The 22857-nt window shown below is 36.7% G+C and overlaps 1 protein-coding gene and 1 pseudogene across 3 annotated transcripts in view; both read left to right on the plus strand.

Annotated features, from left to right (window-relative positions):
* LOC111148174 (intraflagellar transport 80) overlaps positions 1–22857 on the plus strand; it is a 117131-nt gene that overhangs the window by 55912 nt on the left and 38362 nt on the right. For all 3 annotated transcript variants that reach the window (XM_022504625.1, XM_022504634.1, XM_022504644.1), the window contains exons 9-11: positions 4758–4937; positions 17911–18029; positions 22158–22232. In XM_022504625.1, the coding sequence (XP_022360333.1) occupies positions 4758–4937; positions 17911–18029; positions 22158–22232 (374 nt within the window). The remainder of the gene's footprint in view (positions 1–4757; positions 4938–17910; positions 18030–22157; positions 22233–22857) is intronic.
* Positions 15986–16294, plus strand: LOC111148189 (annotated as a pseudogene).

Genomic DNA, 22857 nt, shown 5'->3' on the forward strand with positions numbered 1-22857 from the left:
TTACTGATTGTGAGCACAAGATACATATTTACTGAGAACTAAGACAAAATGTCTGTGAAGGATACAATATAATAGGTATCAGCTATAGGTACACATTGCAAAAATGGGAGTAGAATGGAAGTGTATGAAAAGTAGAATAAGGTTGCTTGCAGATGTTAATTGGGAATAAAAAGATACTACTTAAAATCAGACAGAGGAAAAAGGGAAGGGGGGAAGATATCTCTTGATTTTCATGTTGCTTATAGTGGACAACCACCTAAAACAATTAACAAATTCCTTAATATTAGCAAATATCCAGTCACTGTTCAAATTTTTCAACTCTTTTTCAGTTTGTTGAAATTAAGATGCAAATAAGATACAGTCATTGTGATTGATCTGTAAGTTCCCCTTCCAAATTTTTTTCCCTTTGTAATTTTCTGTAGTTAAAGAAACTGGGTCATGTCCTGTAGTTTCCCACAGTCTGGATTTTGCCCTCTGCAGTCTCATGGTGTCATCTAACACGTTTTGGCCGTACCCACCCTACATCTACTGTATCAGAGAAACTGGAGTTGGTCCAGTAATCTATTTTAACAATCCCTCTAGGTAATTCTAATGCACACTAAAGTTTGAAAACCAGTGCTTTCTGTTACTCTTCCTACTTTAGTTTGGAAGTCTAATAATAAAAAGTGAAAGAGGAAAAATTAGGTTGATGAATGTGTAACAAGGAGAAACTTAGCATGTCTGACTCCATATTGCCTTGATTTCCCTTGCTTAGAAAGTTCTACTTAGACCTGCACTCAGGCATGTTACAGATAAGGTTTGCAAAAACTGCTTTTTACCCAAAATCTAACTCACTCAAGGAGATGAAGAAGGATATACAGAAACTACATGACCAGATTCCTGTACTCAAAGATCAACTGATCAAAGACAAAGAGGTTACATGGTCTTTCTTTCCAAACAAAGTCACTCTCCTTGCCCCAACATCTAGCCTCTCAACTTAATTGCCCTGTCATCTGGTGAGCAGAGCAAGCTCGGACTTGGTAACAAATGTAAAAAAACAAGTTTACGCATAAATATGAGAAGCTGGATTAGAGGCCAAGACATGGGTCATGTAATTTTCTCAAGAGCTGGCAGATGAATTGGCAGGGTATTAACAGTGAGCCAGTTGTTAATGATAGTCTTAGACCAAATTACAGATTTTGCTTTTCTCGTAGAACAGTGGCTGTATGTTAAAATCGCATAGAGAACTTGAAAAAAAATGTACCCAGATCCCATTCCAAGAATTTCTGGACTTAATTGATTGGGTCCCTGGGTTTTGTTATCTTTTATAAAAGCACCCCAGGTGATTCTAATGTGCAACTGGAGTTAAGAACCAGTGTCCTAACTTTCCCATGCTTAAGAATCCCTGAAAGAACTCATTAAAAGTTTCCTGGCCCTCAGAGGAGTTGGGTCCATTAATTTACATTTCTAACAAGGTCATAGGGAATATAGATGCTCCTGGCCCGGGCATATCCTAAAGTAAGGGATAGTTGCCTTAAAGCAAAAGAAAAGTGTTAAATGTTAAGTGAGAGGGATATTTAAAAATTCATCTTCACAGTTCTTACTGCTACTATCACTAAATAACATCTAGGGAGGCTGCCTTATTTCTTTCTAGAGTTTGAAACACAAACATGAATATTCCATGGCATATTTGGGAAAGAGAAGAGGCTGAGAGTATTAAAAGTCTCTTTATTTACTTTTAAAGACTTATTTATTTATTTGAGAGAGTACAGCAGCAGGGTTGGGGCAGAGGGAGAAGGAGAGCGAGAATTTCAAGGAGACTCCCTGCTGAGTGTGGAGCCCGAATGGGGGCTCAATCCAATGATCCTGAGACCAGGACCCAAGCTGAAAGCAAGAGTAGGACACTTAACGACACTTAACTGACTGAGCCACTCAGGCGCCCCTAGAAGTCTGTTTAAAGCACAGATGATAAATAGATCCTTTTGACTTACCAATAATTATTAAATTTACTGACTGGACAAAATCACCTTATCTCCCAACCCCACCCCCCAGATTTCATAACTATTAAAGACCCATTCTTTGATGATTTGCTTGTGCTTGTATTTTTTTTTTTTTAGAAACTAATAGAGTCATCTAAAAGAAAACACTTCTTAATTTTAAATAAAAATATAAATATTTAATATAACTTTAATATCATGGTACTGTTATATTCTTTGAAGTTTGTTTTTAGGGATAAGTTGCGTGTTGCAGATGTCATTGTTGATAAACCTTACAGACTAAAAGAAGTCAGAAATATAGGGTGATGATAGTATTATCTACACATTTCTTTCCAGTTTCTCCTTTTAGTTAGGATCAGTCATCCAGGGGTTCTTAGATACATTTTTCTATGTTTAATTTTAGTAAAATGTATCTTTCTGGCTGATTTGGTTCTTTGGGTATTTGAAGATCATACTTTAGAGTAAATAGGTTTAAGGGGCACCTGGGTGGCTCAGTCAGTTAAGCATCTGACTCTTGATTTTGGCTCAGGTCATCATCTCGGGGTTGTGAGGTCGAGTCCTGTGTCAGGCACCACGCTGGGCATAGAGCCTGCTTAAGATTCTTTCTCTCCCTCTGCTCCTTTCTGCCACCCCCAGTCCCTGCTCTCACATGTTCTCTCTCTCTCAAAAAAAGTAATATTTTAAAATATGAATCTGTGGTTTTAAAATAAGATCTTTGTTGCATCTACACCATGAGAATAGACTAGTTTTAGAATGACAGATGTGCCATAAGCCTAGTCCAATCTGTTTTGTGTATTAACAATCAAGTCTTATTTGCCTCTACCAACCACTTAATTTTTATGTAAAATAGTAGTCATGCAGGATTTCATAATACTGTTTGTCAAATACAAATAAGTTGATTTCGTTTTATTGCCAGAAGCATATTGTTGGTATCCTTAATGTTCTTTGTCTTATTTTTAAAAAGATGATTTCAACTATTATATATATTCTTTTCTTGAACTTGCTCTTCTTAATTTTAGAAAAGGAAGTTTCTAACATTTTCATACTGCTGATGAAGTGAAAGTTCGTTCATTACCTTCTCCTTGATAACTTTTTTATAGGCATTTCATTTTTATTTTTTTTAAAGATTTTATTTATTTATTTGTCAGAGAGAGATCACAAGTAGGCAGAGAGGCAGGCAGAGGGAGAGGGGGAAGCAGGCTCCCCGTTGAGCAAAGAGCCCGATGTGGGGCTCAATCCCAGGACCCTGAGATCATGACCTGAGCCAAAGGCAGAGGCTTTAACCCACTGAGCCACCCAGGCGCCCTCTTTTTAAAGATTTTATTTGAGAGACAGAGCATGAGAGGGTGAGGGTCAGAGGGAGAAGCAGACTCCCTGCTTTGCAGGGAGCCCAATGTGGGGACTCGACCCTGGGACTCCAGGATCATGACCTGAGCCAAAGGCAGTCACTTAACCAACTGAGCCACCCAGGTACCCTATAGGCCTTTTACTTAAGCAACAGGTAGAGGTTTAAAGGATGGTGGAAGGGAGTTGAAAAAAAGTGTCAGTGAGTGGAAAGAATCATTCAGCATATTTATTGTATATATGAACTTTATAGAGAATTTAAAGTCTTTTTTGATAATAGTGTGAATTAATGAATCTTTTTCTATATCTTTCCCATTTTCTCCACATTTTTTGGTCAGTGAGCCCATAGCTAACAATGAACACATTTGAAGCAGCAATATTGTACAACAAAATAAATACCCACCAAGAGCAACCAAAAAATCAACAACAAAAAAAATCAAGACTTAATTTGACTTTGGGCTGTAAGGTTGGAAGGATGCGAAGAGAACTTATATCAATTTAGTCAAATAAATAAATCATCCTTTTAGCAAGTATGTATGTTGCATCTGAAAAAATGAAAGAAAATGCTTGTAATAGCATCTTTTTTTTAAGATTTTATTTATTTATTTGACAGACAGAGATCACAAAGAGGCAGAGAGGCAGGCAGAGAGGGGGGGGGAAGCAGGCTCCCTGCTGAGCAGAGAGCCCGATGTGAGGCTGAGGCTCGATCCCAGGATGCTGGGATCATGCCCTGAGCTGAAGGCAGAGGCTTTAACCAACTGAGCCACCCAGGTGCCCCTTGTAATAGCATCTTTTAAAAGTCTTTTTCTTACTGTCTTACACACACACACACACACACACACACACACACAGAGTCTTTCATCCCAGTTGATCCGTATTGATTAGTTAACTTTCTCAAAAAGGTAGTAGACTCTAGAAGAGGTTATATTTACTACATTATGAAAAAAAACCAAGAAGAAAAGATCCATTAACCTATCTTTCATGATTTAAAATGTATATCAGAGATGTCTTAGTTATATTGTGTGTTTAGTTTCAATTTTTTAGTGATACTATTGGAATATTAAAACCAATCTTTTAGATGTAGGGACTATAGAGATCCTTAAGAATTAATAGTAAGGTATCTTTTTTTTCTTCTATAGAGTCTTTGTATTTACCCATTCAGTATTATTACTTAAAAATAATGATGCGAATGGAAATGGTATGGGTGTTTTGCAGTGCTTGAGAGATTTTACATACTTCTATCGTATTCTACTATATACTTTAAAAATTACATCCATATCTTCTGTTCAGTACACATTTTAGTATGAAAAATATTAATTCTAGGATAAAGACACAGTCTTTTAAAAATCATCTTAAAATGTTAATGTATGCTCAATTTAAAACTTCTTTAAGATTTTTTTTTCAGTATATCAATTTTTCTCTCTCTTTCTTCTCCAGTGGTCATATGCTTTAGAAAAGCCCAACACTGGCAGCATATTTAACATCGCATGGTCAATTGATGGCACTCAGATTGCTGGAGCCTGTGGAAATGGGCATGTTGTTTTTGCACACGTGGTGGAGCAACGTTGGGAGTGGAAAAATTTTCAAGTAACATTAACTAAACGAAGAACCATGCAGGTATGATTATGTTCCATGGCTGATTAACCCTCCTTCTTCTCTCATCAGCTCACTATACAGAATATGGAATTATCTTCACTAAGTATATTTAAATCAAGTTTGTAAAAATTCAGGCATATCGTAAATATTTTAACTATGCCATTAATGACTTTTTCATGACCTAAGGTTAAGAACCTCTCACCATTATAGAACCCGAGTGCCCACAGCTACTCTGGTGGTAGGGTTGAGGCAGGGATGGTGAAACTCAAAGCATTTAGGGAATGTATGGATTCAGTTGAGGAAGGCGGGGAAGAAGCTGTGACAAGTTTGATCTAACCACTCCAGTTAGGGGCTGACCCCATGGCAGGCCTAGCCTGCTAGTCACTGTCAGGGTTATATTATTTTATTTATTTATAATTGTAGAAGCTTATTTAAACTGATTTTTAAAAAATTTTTTTTCCTTTTAAGAATTACTTAAGGCAAGCCAAAGTGGGAAAATGGTAAGAAGTTTTTACTGGGAATTAGGGAGAGAAAAACAAGTACTTTTGGAGTAAAATAAGACAGGAAGGTTAGAATGTGGCAATGGGAGGTAGGTGGAAATGTTCAGGACTGAGAAGTCCAGTGGGAGGGGTTATCAATGCAATTGTAAGCTTCTTAAAGGCACAGTACTGTGTTTCATTCAAGCCCAGTGTCTTACGTATGATAAATGCTCAACAAATATTTTAAAAGTTGGTTGTCAAAAGGTAGGAGGAAGAGGCCAAAGACTATGTGCCAGTGGCAAACCCTCTGCCAGACAAAGGTGAACCTGTACCTTCTAAGTCTTCTTTCTCCTGTCTGTAACTGTTGCCTCTGTCTTCATATTCAGAATTCAGAGTATTGTAATTATTTGGAAGCATATGTCTTGTAATTTCTAGGTCTACTCAAATATTCTTTAGCTTAAGTGTCCACATTTTTTAATTTGGATAATATCACTAGATTAATAATAGTTAGCTCTACATTATAGTTTTTCTTTGTTCTGTTCACTTATCTTTAAATTTTTAAACTTTTTATTATGGAGAATTTAATACCTACACAGAAGTAGACAGAACAGTGTAATGAATCTCTAGGTACTCATCACCCAGCCCTAACAACCATCAACCCATGATCAAGCCTGCCCCATCCATGTCCGTATCTTCCTCCTTCCCCATTATTTTGAAGCCAATTCAGATATATTTTATCTATAAAATTTTCAGTATACAACTAAAAGATAAGGACTCTTTTTTTTTTAATATTTTATTTATTTATTTGACAGACAGAGATCACAAGAAGGCAGAGAGAGAGGAAGGAAGCAGGCTCCCTGCTGAGCAGAGAGCCTAGTGCCGGGCTGGATCCCAGGACTCTGGGATCATGATCCAAGCCGAAGGCAGAGGCTTTAACCCACTGAGCCACCCAGGTGCCCCAGGACTCTTTTAACATAACCAAAATACCATTATTGTACCTTAAAAATAATAATTCCTTAATATTATCAAATATCCAGGAAGTGATCAAATTTTCAGTCGTTTTCTACATGTCACATTTTTTAAAGTTACTTTGTTTGAGTCAAGATCCAAAGTGGTTTACAAGTTGTAATTGGTTGACATGTCTTTGAGTCTCTTAATTTATAGATTCCCCTTCAATCTCTGTTTTTACTCCCTGCATTTTATTTGTTGAAGAAACCAAATTGGTTTGTCCAACAGTTTCCCACAGTCTGAACTTTACTGATTGTATCACTATGGTGTCGTTTGACATACTCCACTGTCTTCTCCATTTCCTGTAAATTAGTTTTTGGATCTAGGTGATGTTATGTATAAATAGATATTGCTGTTAATTAACCTGGAAACCAAAACATTATTTATAGTATTGTATCTGTGACAAAGAATGCATTGTGAGTTCTTTTTTTTTTTTAATAAGATTTTATGTATTAATTTGAGAGAGAGGAGTGCATGAGAGAGCACAAGCCAGGGAGAAGGGCAAAAGGAGATGGAGAAGCAGACTCCCTGCTGAACAGGGAGCCTGATGCAGGGTTCAAATCCAGGACCCCACGACCTGAGCTAAAGGCAGACACTTAACCGACTGAGTCTCCCAGGTGCCCCGCATTGGGTGTTCTAATCAGTTGATTTGGGGACATGATTATTTTATTCACATAGTGCATGGGGAGCTAGCTAATATAGTAGTGCTAAAATAAATTCTAACCTTAATTTCAAAAATGTCCCACGATGAGAATATATCTAGAAAGAGGAGTTTTTCTTACATAATAAAAGGAGTCATCCTAGAGATTAGAGGATTTTTACATGAGATAAAGTGAACAGTGGAGGTGCTAAAATGACTTTTCTAATCCAAATTTCCTTTATACTTAAAATAATGTTTCTAAATAATCTTTCAAAGTTTTAGAACTAGAGCACTATTTTAATTTTTTAAAAGGTGCTTTGTTTTACTCTTTCAGTGATTATAAAACATTTGTGTTACACTTTTGCTAAGTTAGGCCTATTCAGTGTTTTTCTTAGAATACCTTCATTCACACATTCAACAGATATTTATGGAGTGCTCCCTACTTGCCAGCCCTTGGGGTAGGCAATGGGAAATGAAGTTATGATGAAAATAAATTTGGTCCCTGTTCTCACGGAACCTCCTAGATTAGTATGTTGAAAAATCTCTCTCTTTTTTTTTTTCCCATAAATTCATGTCAAATTGAGTTAAGGTAAATAGTGAAGAAAGAAGCTTATTTCTTCACGTGAAGTTGAAAAGTAGACAAGGCATTGTTGGATTCAGAGGCTTAAATGTCAACAAGATTTCCTTTCTTGACTTTCCTTTTCTCTGTATTGGCTTTATTTTTACAAAACCTCTCCCTTGTTGATGGCCTTGATAGTTCCAGGCTTACCACTCTCAACTTCAAGTCCAACAAGAAGAGTGCTTTACTCTCCACAGTGATTCCAAAGGAAGTCTCAGCATCAGGTCTCATGTGTCAAGATTAGGTTGAGTGTATTTAGTTTGTGGGGGAGGATGAGTCAACCTTGTCTAAACCTCTTGGTTACTGAGAATAATGGAGAGAATGGTCCCCAAAGGAGAACCAGGGTATGTTTACCAGAGACGAGCATTTGATTCTGGGGAGTCAAAAACCAACACATTTCCACTATGGTTTATCCTTTGGCTGTTTACTACCATACTGTACTAGTTATCTTTTTTTGTTGCATAATAAATCACCCTAAAACTTAATGGCTTAAAATAACAACATTTGTTATTTCTCAGTTTCTGTGGGTCAGGAATCCAGGCATGGTTTAGAGAGGTTTTATGGCTTAGAGTCTTTCATAAGGCTACAATCAAGGTGTTGGCTAGGGCTTTAGTCACATCTGAAGGCTCCACTAGGGGAGGATTTGCTTCTAAGCTCACTGACATGATTGTTGGCAGAATTCTGTTTATGATGATCTGTTGAACTGAAGGATTCAGTTTCTTGTTGACTGGAGGCCACTTTCAGTTCCTTACATGTAGCCTTTCCAAAGGGCAGCTGAAAACTCGGCAGCTTGCTTTATCAGAGCAAGCAAGTGAGAAGGGCCAGAGTGAGTGTAAGCAAGACATAAGTCACAGAGTCACAGTTTTTTATGCCCTGAACTGAGAAGTGACACCTCATCATTTTTACCATATTCTGTTCACTGAAAGCAGACTGCTAGATCCGATCCACACACAAGTGGAGAGACATATCCACGGACGTGAATAACAGAAGGTGGAGAGCACTGAGAGCCACTTCACCAGCCAGTTTATACAACTAATGCAGCTATTCTGTATGCAGTTGAAACCAAGCCCATCCCGCCCTAAAAGAAAATAACTTAGATTCATCCACTTATTCCATCCAGTTCTAAATTTCTGGTCTAGAAAACTATAACTAAATGTGAATTTTATTTATTCTTCTTCCTCTCCAGCCCCCACCCCCCATATTGCTAACCTGCAGTGATGGGAAAACAGGATGACTATGATGAAAACAATTTGGAAAAGACGAGAGGGAAAACAACACATTGTTATTACCAGGTCCATAGCTAAAATCCAGCTGGCCAGGAATATACTGAGAACTCTTTTTCTTTGCAGTAGAGTTAGTTGCTTGGTTAATTTGGCAACCCTGGTGAGCTTTTCTGGGAAGATCTCTCACTTGGGAGCATTCCCTTTCTGGGGACTGTACATTAAGCAGCACTTAGTTTTGTTGTAAGGTGGGGGGGGGCATGGATTGTCATAGGGACTGAACAATCACATTTTTTTGTGTGTGTTTGCCTGGTTTGGAGTTTCATAATTTCCTTAGAAACTTAGTAGACTGTTGGTTGGTTTGTTTTTTATTAATACAGAAACCAGGGATCATGTTGAGTCCAAATTGTTAAATATAGAGCTGGACCTGGCAGTTGCTACCTGGCAATACGCTTCATTTTTACCTGTCTCCCTGGACCTCAGCTTTTCTGTGTGTGGTAACCTGGAGTGAGAAGTTTTCTTCCTCTGTCCTTTGCCTTCAGGCTGAATCTTAGTGGATGATGCTTTCTGAAAGAAATAGCTGATGTCTTTGTCAGGAAGAAATGCCTAGAAGGGAGAGAGTACTGGTGAAGGAGATGAAGCATTTCTCAGGTCTCCTCTTTACCTTTTTTTTCTCTCCTGCTCCTCTCAATTTAGCAAGGGGCACAGTTTTGGCTTTTCATAGTTGCCATAATTCAAGATTGAGTTTTAGTCACTCTGGCTTTTGTAAAGATAAGAATTAATAATAGAGCGATTTTGAGGATTAAGTGAAATGATAAATGTAAAAGAAAAATAAATGGTAAGTATTGCTATGATTATATATATGTATAGGATTAAATGAATATTCTGGAAATGTAGAAACAGAATTTTTGGGTTTATGTCAATCTGAGTAGTCTAAATATTGTGGTCAGGTAGAAGTATTAGGTGATACAAATATCAAGAGGCTAATCTTGGAAATTCCCTAAATTGAACAGAGTAAATGGGTGCATTTTAAAAATCTCTCCCTCTCCCTCTGCCCCTCCCCCCCAAATAAGTAAATGAAGTAAGTAAATAAATCTTTAAAAATAAAAATAAGTACATTGACTTTGTATCCTGCCACGTTGCTGAATTGTTGTATGAGTTCTAGTAGTTTGGGGGTGGAGTCTTTTGGGTTTTCCATATAAAGAATCATGTCATCTGCGAAGAGAGTTTGACTTCTTCATTGCCAATTTGGATACCATTTATTTCTCTTTGTTGTCTGATTGCTGTTGCTAGGACTTCTAATACTATGTTGAACAAGAGTGGTGAGAGTGGGCATCCTTGTCGTGTTCCTGATCTCAACGGGAAGGCTGCAAGCTTTTCCCCATTGAGGATGATATTTGCTGTGGGTCTTTCATAGATAGATTTTATGAAGTTCAGGAATGTTCCCTCTATCCCTATACTTTGAAGCATTTTAATCAGGAACGGATGCTGGATTTTGTCAAATGCTTTTTCTGCATCAATTGAGAGGACCATGTGGTTCTTCTCTCTTCTCTTATTAATTTGTTCTATCACATTGATTGATTTGCGAATGTTGAACCATCCTTGTAGCCCAGGAATGAATCCCACCTGGTCATGGTGGATAATCTTTTTAATGTGCTGTTGATCCTGTTTGCTAGGATCTTGTTGAGAATCTTAGCATCCATATTCATCAGTGATATTGGTCTGAAATTCTCCTTTTTGGTAGGGTCTTTGCCTGGTTTGGGGATCAAGATAATGCTGGCTTCATAGAAAGAGTCTGGAAATTTTCCTTCTGCTTCAATTTTTTGAAACAGCTTCAGGAGAATAGGTGTTATTTCTTCTTTGAAACACTAACAATGAAAATACAGAAAGGGAAATTAGAGAATCGATTCCATTTACTATAGCACCAAGAACCATAAGATACCTGGGAATAAACCTAATCAAAGAGGTAAAGGATCTGTACTCGAGGAACTACAGAACACTCATGAAAGAAATTGAAGAAGACACAAAAAGATGGAAGACCATTCCATGCTCTTGGATCGGAAGAATAAACATTGTTAAAATGTCTATACTGCCTAGAGCAATCTATACTTTTAATGGCATTCCGATCAAAATTCCACCGGTATTTTTCAAAGAGCTGGAGCAAATAATCCAAAAATTTGTATGGAATCAGAAGAGACCCTGAATCCTAGAGGAGAATATAGGCAGTAACCGAATCGCTAAGGAAATGTTGAAAAACAAAAATAAAACTGGGGGCATCACGTTACCTGATTTCAAGCTTTACTACAAAGCTGTGATCACCAAGACAGCATGGTATTGGCATAAAAACAGACACATAGACCAGTGGAACAGAGTAGAGAACCCAGATATGGGCCCTCAACTCTATGGTCAAATAATCTTCGACAAAAAGGGAAAAAATATACAGTGGAAAAAAGACAGTCTCTTCAATAAATGGTGCTGGGAAAACTGGACAGCTATATGTAGAAGAATGAAACTCAACCATTCTCTTACACCGTACACAAAAATAAACTCAAAATGGATAAAAGACCTCAACGTGAGACAGGAATCCATCAGAATCCTAGAGGAGAATATAGGCAGTAACCTCTTCGATATCAGCCACAGCAACTTCTTTCAAGATAGGTCTCCAAAGGCAAAGGAAACAAAAGCGAAAATGAAATTTTGGGACTACATCAAAATCAAAAGTTTCTGCACAGCAAAGGAAACAGTCAAGAAAACAAAGAGGCAACCCACGGAATGGGAGAAAATATTTGCAAATGACAGTACAGACAAAAAGTTGATATCCAGGATCTATAAAGAACTCCTCAAACTCACACAAAACAGACAATCATATCAAAAAATGGCCAGAAGATATGAACAGACACTTCTCCAATGAAGACATACAAATGGCTATCAGACACATGAAAAAATGTTCATCATCACTAGCCATCAGGGAGATTCAAATTAAAACCACATTGAGATATCACCTTACACCAGTTAGAATGGCCAAAATTAGCAAGACAGGAAACAACATGTGTTGGAGGGGATGTGGAGAAAGGGGAACCCTCTTACACTGTTGGTGGGAATGCAAGTTGGTGCAGCCACTTTGGAGAACAGTGTGGAGATTCCTCAAGAAATTAAAAATAGAGCTTCCCTATGACCCTGCCATTGCACTCCTGGGTATTTACCCCAAAGATACAGATGTAGTGAAAAGAAGGGCCATCTGTACCCCAATGTTTATAGCAACAATGGCCACGGTCGCCAAACTGTGGAAAGAACCCAGATGCCCTTCAACGGACGAATGGATAAGGAAGATGTGGTCCATATACACTATGGAGTATTATGCCTCCACCAGAAAGGATGAATACCCAACTTTTGTAGCAACATGGACAGGACTGGAAGAGATTATGCTGAGTGAAATAAGTCAAGCAGAGAGAGTCAATTATCATTATGGTTTCACTTATTTGTGGAGCGTAACAAATAGCATGGAGGACAAGGGGAGTTAGAGAGGAGAAGGGAGTTGAGGGAAATTGGAAGGGGAGGTGAACCATGAGAGACTATGGACTCTGAAAAACAATCTGAGGGTTTTGAAGGGGCGGGGGGTGGGAGGTTGGGGGAACCAGGTGGTGGGTATTGGAGAGGGCACGGATTGCATGGAGCACTGGGTGTGGTGCAAAAACAATGAATACTGTTACGCTGAAAATAAATTTTAAAAATTAAAAAAAAAGTCATGATCATCAAACTAAAAATGATTTAATTAATAAAAAAAAATAAAAATAAGTAAGTAAATAAGTCTTTAAATCTTTTTTTAATCTTTAAATCTTCAAAAAAATAAATATTTGGCACAGAACCTTTCTGATGTGGGATTTAACATAGCTTTGAAATTATAACCAAAATTGTCAGGGTGTTTTGTTATTATGGCTGAGACGTTTTATTCCTTTTTAGTTCTAGTGTTCTAGGTTCACAAAAAAGCGAGTCCCCCCGTTGGATGCTTTAGGCAAATATGAATTTTAAGAAACCTATTTGTAGTTGAATAATGGTAGAGGCTTATACAATTGTACTGTTAAATATTGAATTTCCCCAAACTGGTATTAACAGCTAGTTTGTTTCACTGCATATCATGTTGCTATAAAGAAACTACCATATAACTTCCTTTAAAAACTTTCATTCCATTCCATTAGCTTTAAAATGTTTTTTTTTAAGATGTTATTTATTTATTTGACAGACAGAGATTACAAGTAGGCAGAGAGGCAGTCAGAGAGAGGAGGAAGCAGGCTCCCTGCTGAGCAGAGAGCCGATGTGGGACTCTATCCCAGGACCCTGGGATCATGACCTGAGCCGAAGGCAGAGGCTTTAACCCACTGAGCCACCCAGGCACCCCAGCTTTAAAATGTTTTTAAGAGAGGATGGTATTATGGGCTTTTAAAAAAGTTTGTAGATTTCTGGTTAAGATGGTATCATTAAGTTCACACTTGGGAGAGAGACTTATCTGTGACTCCAAAGAGATTAATAATATATGAAATACATGTATTTTTAAAAAGACTTATCTCAGGACACCTGGGTGGCTCAGTCAGTTAAGCCTCTACTCTTTTTTTTTTTTAAGATTTTATTTATTTATTTGACAGAGATCACAAGTAGGCAGAGAGACAGGCAAAGAGAGAGAGAGGAGGAAGCAGGCTCCCTGCAGAGTAGAGAGCCCGATGTAGGGCTCGATCCCAGGATGCTGGGATCTTGACCTGAGCCGAAGGCAGAGGCTTTAACCCATGAGCCACCCAGGCGCCCCAAGCCTCTACTTTTGACTCAGGTCATGATCCTAGGGCCCTGGGATCAAGTCCCGGATTGGGCTCCTTGCTTGGTGGGGAGCCTGCTTCTCCCTCTGCCTCTGCCTGCCTTTCCCCCTGCTTGTGCGCGCTCATGCTCTCTCTCTCTCTGGCAAATAAATAAGTAAAATCTTAAAAAATAAAATAAAAATAAAAAGACTTTTCTGGACTCAAAAACAAGGTAAACATCTCTGTGCAGCAGAAATGGAACAAAAATGGAGAGTGTGGAGTGAAGTCTCTGACCTGCTAGACTCCTGGTCCAGAAGCAGAGTAGGAAAGGCAGGAAGGAGAGTGGCTCTGCTAGCTAATGGAACTAAAAGTACTTGAAGTAACAAGTGGCCTGATTTAGGTCTCTTTAAAATCAGAGCATGGGGATCTGCAAGGTAGTTGTCTTCTCCCCTTCATGAAAGACCTCAAAAAGCCTTGGATTTAAAGAGAGACTTGCAGAGATGCCTCCTGCAGTCGTGACCTGCTTGGTTCTAGGGGACCCATTCTCTTAGCCCTGGGGTTGTGTAGTATGCAACCTGCAGTATACATCCATGGCTTTGCAGACACAACTCAGCCTTCTTACTGAAAGCCCTCTTCACATTTTTTTTTTTTTAAAGATTTCATTTATTTATTTGACAGACAGAGATCACAGGCAGGCAGAGAGGCAGACAGAGAGAGAGGAAGGGAAGCAGGCTCCCCGCTGAGCAGAGTCCGACGTGGGGCTCGATCCCAGGACTCCGGGATCATGACCCGAGCTGAAGGCAGAGGCCCCAACCCACTGAGCCACCCAGGCGCCCCCCTCTTCACATTTTTGTTTCAAGTCAAAATTGGCTGATTCCTGAGAGCAATGTTTCTTCTACAGACTTCTCAAGTAGAAGTGTTTTCCCTCTTTATGCCAGGTATTACTGGGTCTAGAGATTGAGTGGATGTCTTCCTTATCCTTCATTGCTGATTTCAGGCCACAATAATTTCTTCTTCCCTGAACAACACCAATCCTTTGAAGCACCTATGATCAGAGTACTCCCCCTTTTGCAGTCATTTCCCCTACTCACTGAAGAGTGAAGCAAATGTATCAGTGTCTTTTTCTTTAATATAGTCCAACATTGCTGTTTTGTAGTAAGACTTTTAAAAAGTGTCCAAAAGATTAAACTGTTTATTTTATCATAACCATAGTAGCATTTCACATTTCTCTAGTTGTTTCCTCAATATATCTTTCTATGATAACAGGCCCCACTTCTCCAGTTATTTTCTGAATACATACTTATATAGTTGGTTTGTTAATGTCAGGAAACAAAGTCTCACTTTGCATTTAGTTGATTTGTGTCTTCAGTCTTTTTAAATCTGAAACAATTTCTTCTCTTTCTTACTTGCTTAAGAAGCCAGGTGGTTTGTTCTGCTGAATTTTTCACATTTTCCCGTTTGCATTCCTATGGTGTGATTCCATTTAACGTGTTCATCTAACCCCTGTATTTCCTGTAAACTGGTTATTAGATTTAGAGCCTTGATAAGGATAAAGAACACTTTGTAATCAACGCTGTGGACTTCCTGTTGCATCACATCAAGAGACAACATATGTCAGCTTAGCTCTCTTAGTGATGCTATGGTTAATATGTTCAGGTATTGTAAGTGTTGATTCATCAATCATTTAAAAAAGTCTGAAGAGCTCTTTAGGCTTTTACTTTAATATTTTTAGCAGCCATTGATAATACTTGTCTAGAACCATATTTCACTGGGATTTGCAAAATGGTAATCTTGTAATCCTACCATTCCTAACACATTTATTAGCTAAAGTTCTTCCGTGAGACACTGCCTTTTCAACCATTTGGTTACTCTGAGGTGAAATAGTTATGAAGTTATTTTCTGTATTTACCAACTTTCAAATAATGAGTTGATTTCCCCCATGAATGTTGTTGTTGATGATGATGTTGTCATTATAAACTTGCAGATTTTAACATTTTAGAGAACCATTATTTAATGCTCAAATGGCCCCATCTTTGGCCTATCTGTCTTACATTTTATATATATACATATATATATACGTGTGTGTGTGTGTGTGTGTGTGTGTGTGTATACGCATACATACATATATATTAAACTATACCCCAAAATACAGTTTAAAATAACAACATCAATTAATATGTTATGAATAGTGTTTTGGGTTTCTTGCTTTGTTTCTGTAACAAATCCATATATCACATGTAGGGCCCATCCCCAACTCCTCAGAACTCCTATTATTTATGTGCCTAGCAAGCGCCCCAGAAGCTGCCCCATCGCAGGGTGATGATGGACAGCAAGATGGCATCTGCTGGCAGGGTCATTCCAGTAGTCAAGCTACATACTCCATTAATATGGTACTCTGACAGAAGAGACAATCCTAAACCCAGTGTATCAGAAGTTTCAGATCAGCAGGACTACCATCCCACTCTTCTTCAATTTCACAGCATTCTAAAGGGAGTAAATCACCAGATTTGCATGCATCAGGGTCCACCAGACACTGCAGAAATAATGAAAATATTACCTCAGAAATACAGAAAGAAGCTTGTATCTCAAGAAGAAATTGAATTTATCCAACGTGGAGGTCCAGAATAATCACTGACAGTATGGCTGCTGTTTGTCATCAGACAAAATAATGGTCTTTGCAATAAAGGACTTCTAATGTGGCACATGAAAATTTATACAATAAACAACTTGAATAAATAGTGTGTAGAAAAATAAAATATTGGAAATTTAGATACTTACATCTCCCAGTGTAGGTATCTTGGTCAGCTTCTCCATAAGCTTACCTAATTGTTTATATACTGATTAAAGTATTCATTTAAGAAAAAAAACCAAATCCATATATCTTCATATCCTTCCCTTCATGAGATGAAAGGTTTTATACTGTACACATTGTTTTGCATCTTGCATTTTTCACCTTACACTATATCCTGGAGATCACTCTATAGATCTTCTTTCTTTTTGGGGCTGTATAGTATTCCACTTTGCGAGTATGCCATAGTTTATTTGGTCTATCCCTTACTGATAGACATTTGGGCTGTTTCCAGTTTTTTCCTATTACCAATAGAGCTGTAGATAGTTACAGCATTTCATGTGTGTGTTATTTCATGATTTTGCTTACTTGTCTTTGCAATAGGATTCTAGAAGTAAGATTGCTGGGTCAAGGAATATATATATGTGTAATTTTGCTATCTATCATGGTGGTAGTTTTGTGGAGATGGGAGTTGAAGAGCAGATAATAAAAATATAATATGCCTTATAGGTATAAGTGCTTTGAAGAAGTACTTAAAAGAAGTTTGACTTTATCTTTTTATCTTTTTTCCATACCATTTCTATAGTTGTCACATTTTATTTAGAAAGATGATAACATTTTGAGGGGAATTTTAAAAAATTCTAACTTCTAGGTACAATTAATCTCTTTTTCTCTACTTTCACCTTTTACTACAATGTCTGACCCATTCTGGTATTGACAAGAGATTAGATAAATTTAGCTTGCTCGACGTTTTTCTTAATTTGTTGCAGATTGTCCATCAACTTCAGGGTTGTAAGCAGATACTGCCAAGGGTTAAAATCCTTGCAAAGTTTATTCTGTTATTTTTATAATGGTTTGACTATCATAAGTAAAATTTTTATTTGTTTGTTGATACTTAGCTTCCTTATATATTATCTCTATGTTTTAACATATGGAAATACTTGTGCCCCTCTGTGCAGCTTGACTTCTTCACAGTGCAGCTGTGCAGCTTTACTAATACCTACCACTCCATTTTGATTTTTTAAAATTATTATATCGCTTTTTATAAGAACTTAAATTTTAAAGTAAGACCTAGCCCTAAAAAGAAATATTCTTACTCTTTGGATAGAAATCATATAGTCTCTTTCCAACTCCTATATGCCATATATATTATTTACTATATCTCAGTGTTACAGCATTTTTCACCTTATTTCTCCATTGCTACATTGACATTCAGATTGGCTTTCAGGTTAGAAATCTACATTTCTAAAGTTTTTTTATGTCTCTCTTTTGTTAGTTGACTTTTATACAAACCAAGTATGTTGTCTTCTGGCTAGTTCCTACTGAACTCTTTTTTATATGATTAGGTAATCTAGAGTGCATTGAATTTTATGCTTCAAAATTTTGCTAACTTACCTAATTAAAATGCTGATGTATTTTAATGTTGTTTGTTGGTATTTCATTTTTCCTTGTTTAGGTTCGCAATGTTCTTAATGATGCAGTGGATTTACTGGAATTCCGTGATAGAGTCATTAAAGCATCTTTGAACTATGCACACTTAGTTGTTTCAACGTCTCTTCAATGTTATGTGTTCTCGTAAGCATCTTGCATTTCTTAAAAATTCAGAGTTTTGTCTGTGATGGGGAAATTTATTTTCAGCCTTTCCTATCAACATGGTTTGGTTCTAAATTTAATTTTCTTAAAACCTCGCTTATCCTCACTTACTCCCAATCAAGAAGTGATTTTAAAATGAGCTATAACCAATGAAAATAAATCTAATAAGGGTGTGCATCAGAGGTTAATAATCATTTTTATAGTAGAAAATACTTTCTCTGAGAGTGTTTACTCTTTCTTTACTCACAGTCTTAAGGAATTTTAGTATAACTTGATTTCAAAGTCTGGAGGAACAGCTGATAATTGTTGGGAAAAGGACCCACCTAGCCACTGGAAGAGAGGGAACAGCGAACAGCCTGACAACAGGCTAAAAGATGTTCAATAGAGACACAATGAGGTATTCAGGCTTAGTGCTATAGCCTAGGGTAATCATGGATGTTCATACTGAAGATAGAGTTGCCCAGAGATGATGAAGGAAAATATATTCAATCTGCTTTTTAGAAAGCAGGAAATAATTTCAGTACACCCGAGAAACTTGTGCCTAAAACAAATATACTTGGTATTTTTCAAAATGTAACTCAGTATGTGCTGATGAATGTTGAACTAGCTTTCTGGAAACAAACAAACCTGATTTTTCAGTGTTTGCCTGTTTCTGTAATGTAAATACTTCTACCAAGGCTGATTTCAAGATACCAGTATGATGTCACTGAAAGCAGAATTGAAAAGAGATGCGCAGTAGCAAGCCATTATATAGAATTGCCACCATATAGATACAACAGATGTAAATAATCTCAAGTGCATAGATAATAGTAAAATGTAGTAAGATTATCTGGAAGTAATAGGTTTGGAGCACTTATCTTTGTTTTGAATATAATTTGCTTAGTTATAAGTTTATATAATTTAATTTTAAATAATAGCTCTGTTAAACAGTTGGTTTGCAGAATTCCTGAAAATATACCAGTTGGTACAAGCTGGCTCTAAGCATGCCCCCAGCTGACTTCTCAACTATCCAGGAAACTCAAGTCACCACTATGTTACTTTCCTGAGTTGTGAATAGTTAAGGATTGTTTTTTACATTCTGTGCTTATATTTATAACATCATGTGATTATAGTTTAATCATTGGATATAAAATTGAAGATAAGGACTATATATGTGTCTTATTCACAACTATACACCCAGTATCCAGCACTGCACTGTGTTCACCATGTATAGGTACTTAATAAAAAAAAATTCTTGGATGAATAAATGAATCAAAAAACAAAGTATAGTGGTATCTTGGATTCCTAATAAGCCCAGTACACAACACAAAGGTATCCAATATGATTAACAGTAACACTTACTACAACTATATATTAAAAATTCTCACTCACTATATGTAAATCTGCTACTAATCAGAATCTGCAACTTAGGACAGCAGTCAAGAATTAAATGGAAGAAGCAGAGAAGAGAGGGGATAAAGAAACAGGTGGCTCAATTTAAGTTATAATATAACTTAATCTAATATAATTTAAATTAATATAAGAAAATTTTTTCTCATATGAATGAGAAGGAGCAACAATAAGACTCGGGAAAGTCAAGAAAGATACTAAGTTAAATAGTTGCTATATAGGGGAGAGATTATAGAATGTGAAGAAATTTCACAATCACTTAGTGCACATAGTCATTTGAATAATTAATTTTCATGGAGTTGAGGAAAAATAGAGAAGATCTCTTCAATTTAGGGTTTGTTTGAAGAAAGGTAGGGTTCTTAACTACCCCAAATGATGGGTTTATTCTGCTAGTTTTAGTGGCAATGATATAATGTTTGAATCCATAGGATTAGTATCATGTGTTACTTGTATTAGAAAAACTGCTTTTTAAAATACTTAAGAAAAGTTTGGCAGTTATGATTTAATTTTTTTATCACCCTACTTTTCATATATTAGTTAATATGTGGCAAAATATAAGACTGCTTTTCTTCTTTTCTGACTTAGACATGCCTTCCCTCTCTTGTCAAGACATTTACTAAGGTACAAAATTATTTATTAAAGTGAAATACCAGGTAGTGGGAATGAGGTAGTGCTGAGACCTATCATCACCAAAATATATTTCATTAAATTAAAAAACCTGCTAGCATTTTTATTTTATTTATGTATTAAAGATTTTATTTTTAAGTAAACTCTAAACCCAATGTGGGGTTCAGCCTCACAACTCTGAGATCAAGAATCATATCCTCTACTGACTGAGCCAGCCAGGGGCCCCAGAACACATACTAGTATTTTAAATAACAACTATTGTTTATTGAGCACTATTATACTGTCTTTATGGTCATGGTCTAATTTACCCTGTGTGTTGAATATTATTATTATTTCCGTTTTACAAGATGAAGAAACTAACAGATATACAGAGTATTTAAGTAACTTACCTTAGGTCAAATTACTAAACTCCCTTACTAAAGGAAGAGCTGGGGTTTGACCCCCAGTTCTTGATAACTGTTACCCCTTTTTAGTAATAAAAATGTAATTTTTAAAACAAGCATGTAAGCAATATAGTGTTTTATATGAAAAGAAGTTCCAGAAAAAGTAAATAATACATAAGTGTTCTATGTTAAATTTTCATTTGATTTTTCAAATAATTTTTTAGAATTTAGAATTCAAATAATTTTTAGAAAATTGCTCCTATTCATCAGTGTGGCTTAGGGCAGACATATATATCCCAGTTGTCATAAATACCAGATATTTTGCAGGGGGACTTTAAAAAACCTCACAATCAGGCACCTGGGTGGCTCAGTTGGTTAAGCAGCTGCCTTCAACTCAGGTCATGATCCCAGGATCCTGGGATTGAGCCCCCCGTCGGGCTCTCTGCTCCATGGGGAGCCTGCTTCCTCCCCTCTCTCTCTGCCTGCCTCTCTGCCTGCTTGTGATTTCTCTCTCTCTGTCAAATAAATAATAATAATAAAAAAAACCTCACAATCACTATTATCAAAGACTGAAGGTTAATTCTAATGACTACATAAATGAAACATGCTATGATATCTTTTCTAAAGTACAAAGCACATATCTTTATCATACCTGTGAACACCAGGCTTACTAATTTTTTGTAGTTTATTCATTGTTTTGCTGTGTGCATGCATTTACTTATTGAAATGCATTTACTTACTGGCATTAGCCATTTCCCATCAGTGTGCCCACTTACTGCAGCCTTCCCCTTCCCACACTTTCTGGATCTGAATATGAGGTTTAATCTGATTTAAAGAATTGGCTTCATGAAAATAATTGAGAGGAATTCAGAATATATAAGAGTAATAAAACATTTTAAATGTGAAATTTTGATGACTTGGGGTGGTTTTCATTTTGTAAATGTTCTCTCCCTCTTGCCTATCTTTGAATCCTATTACAGTGTAGAAACCAAAGGAGTTATTTGTTCATTTATTTATCCATTCATTCAATAAGCATGGTCATAACTTACATTTATACAGTATTTTAGTTTACAGAATGCTTCACAGAAATCTCCATTTGGACCAACAGTAACATTGGGAGACCTGCAGGAAAAATGCTCATATTCATTATTGTTATTATAGTTTCTGTTTGTCCAAGATCTACTATATAACAGGCAGTTAGCTAGGCACTTTAGGTGAGTCACCATTATCTTCATTTTACAAATAAGGAAACTGATTCTTAGGAGATTAAGCTTATTGAGATCATATAGCCGACAGGTGGTGCAACCAGATCGCTAATCCTGATCCGGCTAGCCAAAAATGTGTCCTTTCTTCCCGCAGCCACACCATTACTGTTTATCAGATGAGAAACGTGAGATGACTTGCCCAAATCACAGAGCTAATAAATGACAGAATATGTACTTAGGATTCCTCAATTCACATATTGTGATACCTAGAATAAACATTTGTTGAACATTTACTATTGAATACTTATTACTTACCCAGAGTTTGATTTCTAATCAGGGATACAGACATGTAAGTGAATGATTTCAGAACAATGTGCCTAGTGCTATAATAGAAATATATACAGTTATGGTGAAACTGATAATACTTTTTAAAGTGAATACTTATCTATTTATTAAAGAGTATTTGGTTTTTTAAAAAGTTAATATCTATTTTATTTATCTTTTAGTACGAAGAACTGGAATACGCCACTTATATTTGATCTTAAAGAAGGAACTGTTAGTTTAATTCTGCAGGCAGAAAGGTATTTGTTTATCATGTTTGACTCTTGAATATGGGGTTAAAATATTTCAGATTGCAGTAAAGTACTCTTTAAAGCATGCACTTACAAAATGGTATATTAGTCATTTGGGATCAATCTGTTTTTATTTATTTTAAAGGAAAAAAGTAAGAATAAGCTATTAGGTCAGTGGTTCTGAAACTTGTTGGTCTCAGAATTTCTCTACCTTTTTTTTTTTTTTTTTTTTTTAAAGTGTAGAGCCCAGTGTGGAGCTTGAACTCATGAGCCTTAGATCAAGACCTGAGCTGAGATCCAGATTCGGATGTTTAACCGACTGAGCCACCCAGGCACCCCTCTCTACACTCTTAAAAAACATTCTTGGAGGTTATATATAGGTTATATGTCTCATCATTTACTATACTAAAAATTTACATTGAGAAATATAAAAGGAATTAATATATTAAGAATGATGAGACTAAATTTATTACAAGTAAATATCAAAGTAGTGATATGAGAGAATGAGAGGGAAACAGGTGAGTTGGGGCGCCTGGGTGGCTCAGTTGGTTGAACTTCTGACTTCAGCTCACGTCATGATCTCAGGGGTCCTGGGACCAAGCCCCAAGTTGAGCTCTGCACTCAGTGGGGAGTC

Source organism: Enhydra lutris, unplaced genomic scaffold, assembly GCF_002288905.1.
Source record: "Enhydra lutris kenyoni isolate GAN:26980312 unplaced genomic scaffold, ASM228890v2 scaffoldscaffold2, whole genome shotgun sequence".
Taxonomy (NCBI): Eukaryota; Metazoa; Chordata; class Mammalia; order Carnivora; family Mustelidae; genus Enhydra; species Enhydra lutris.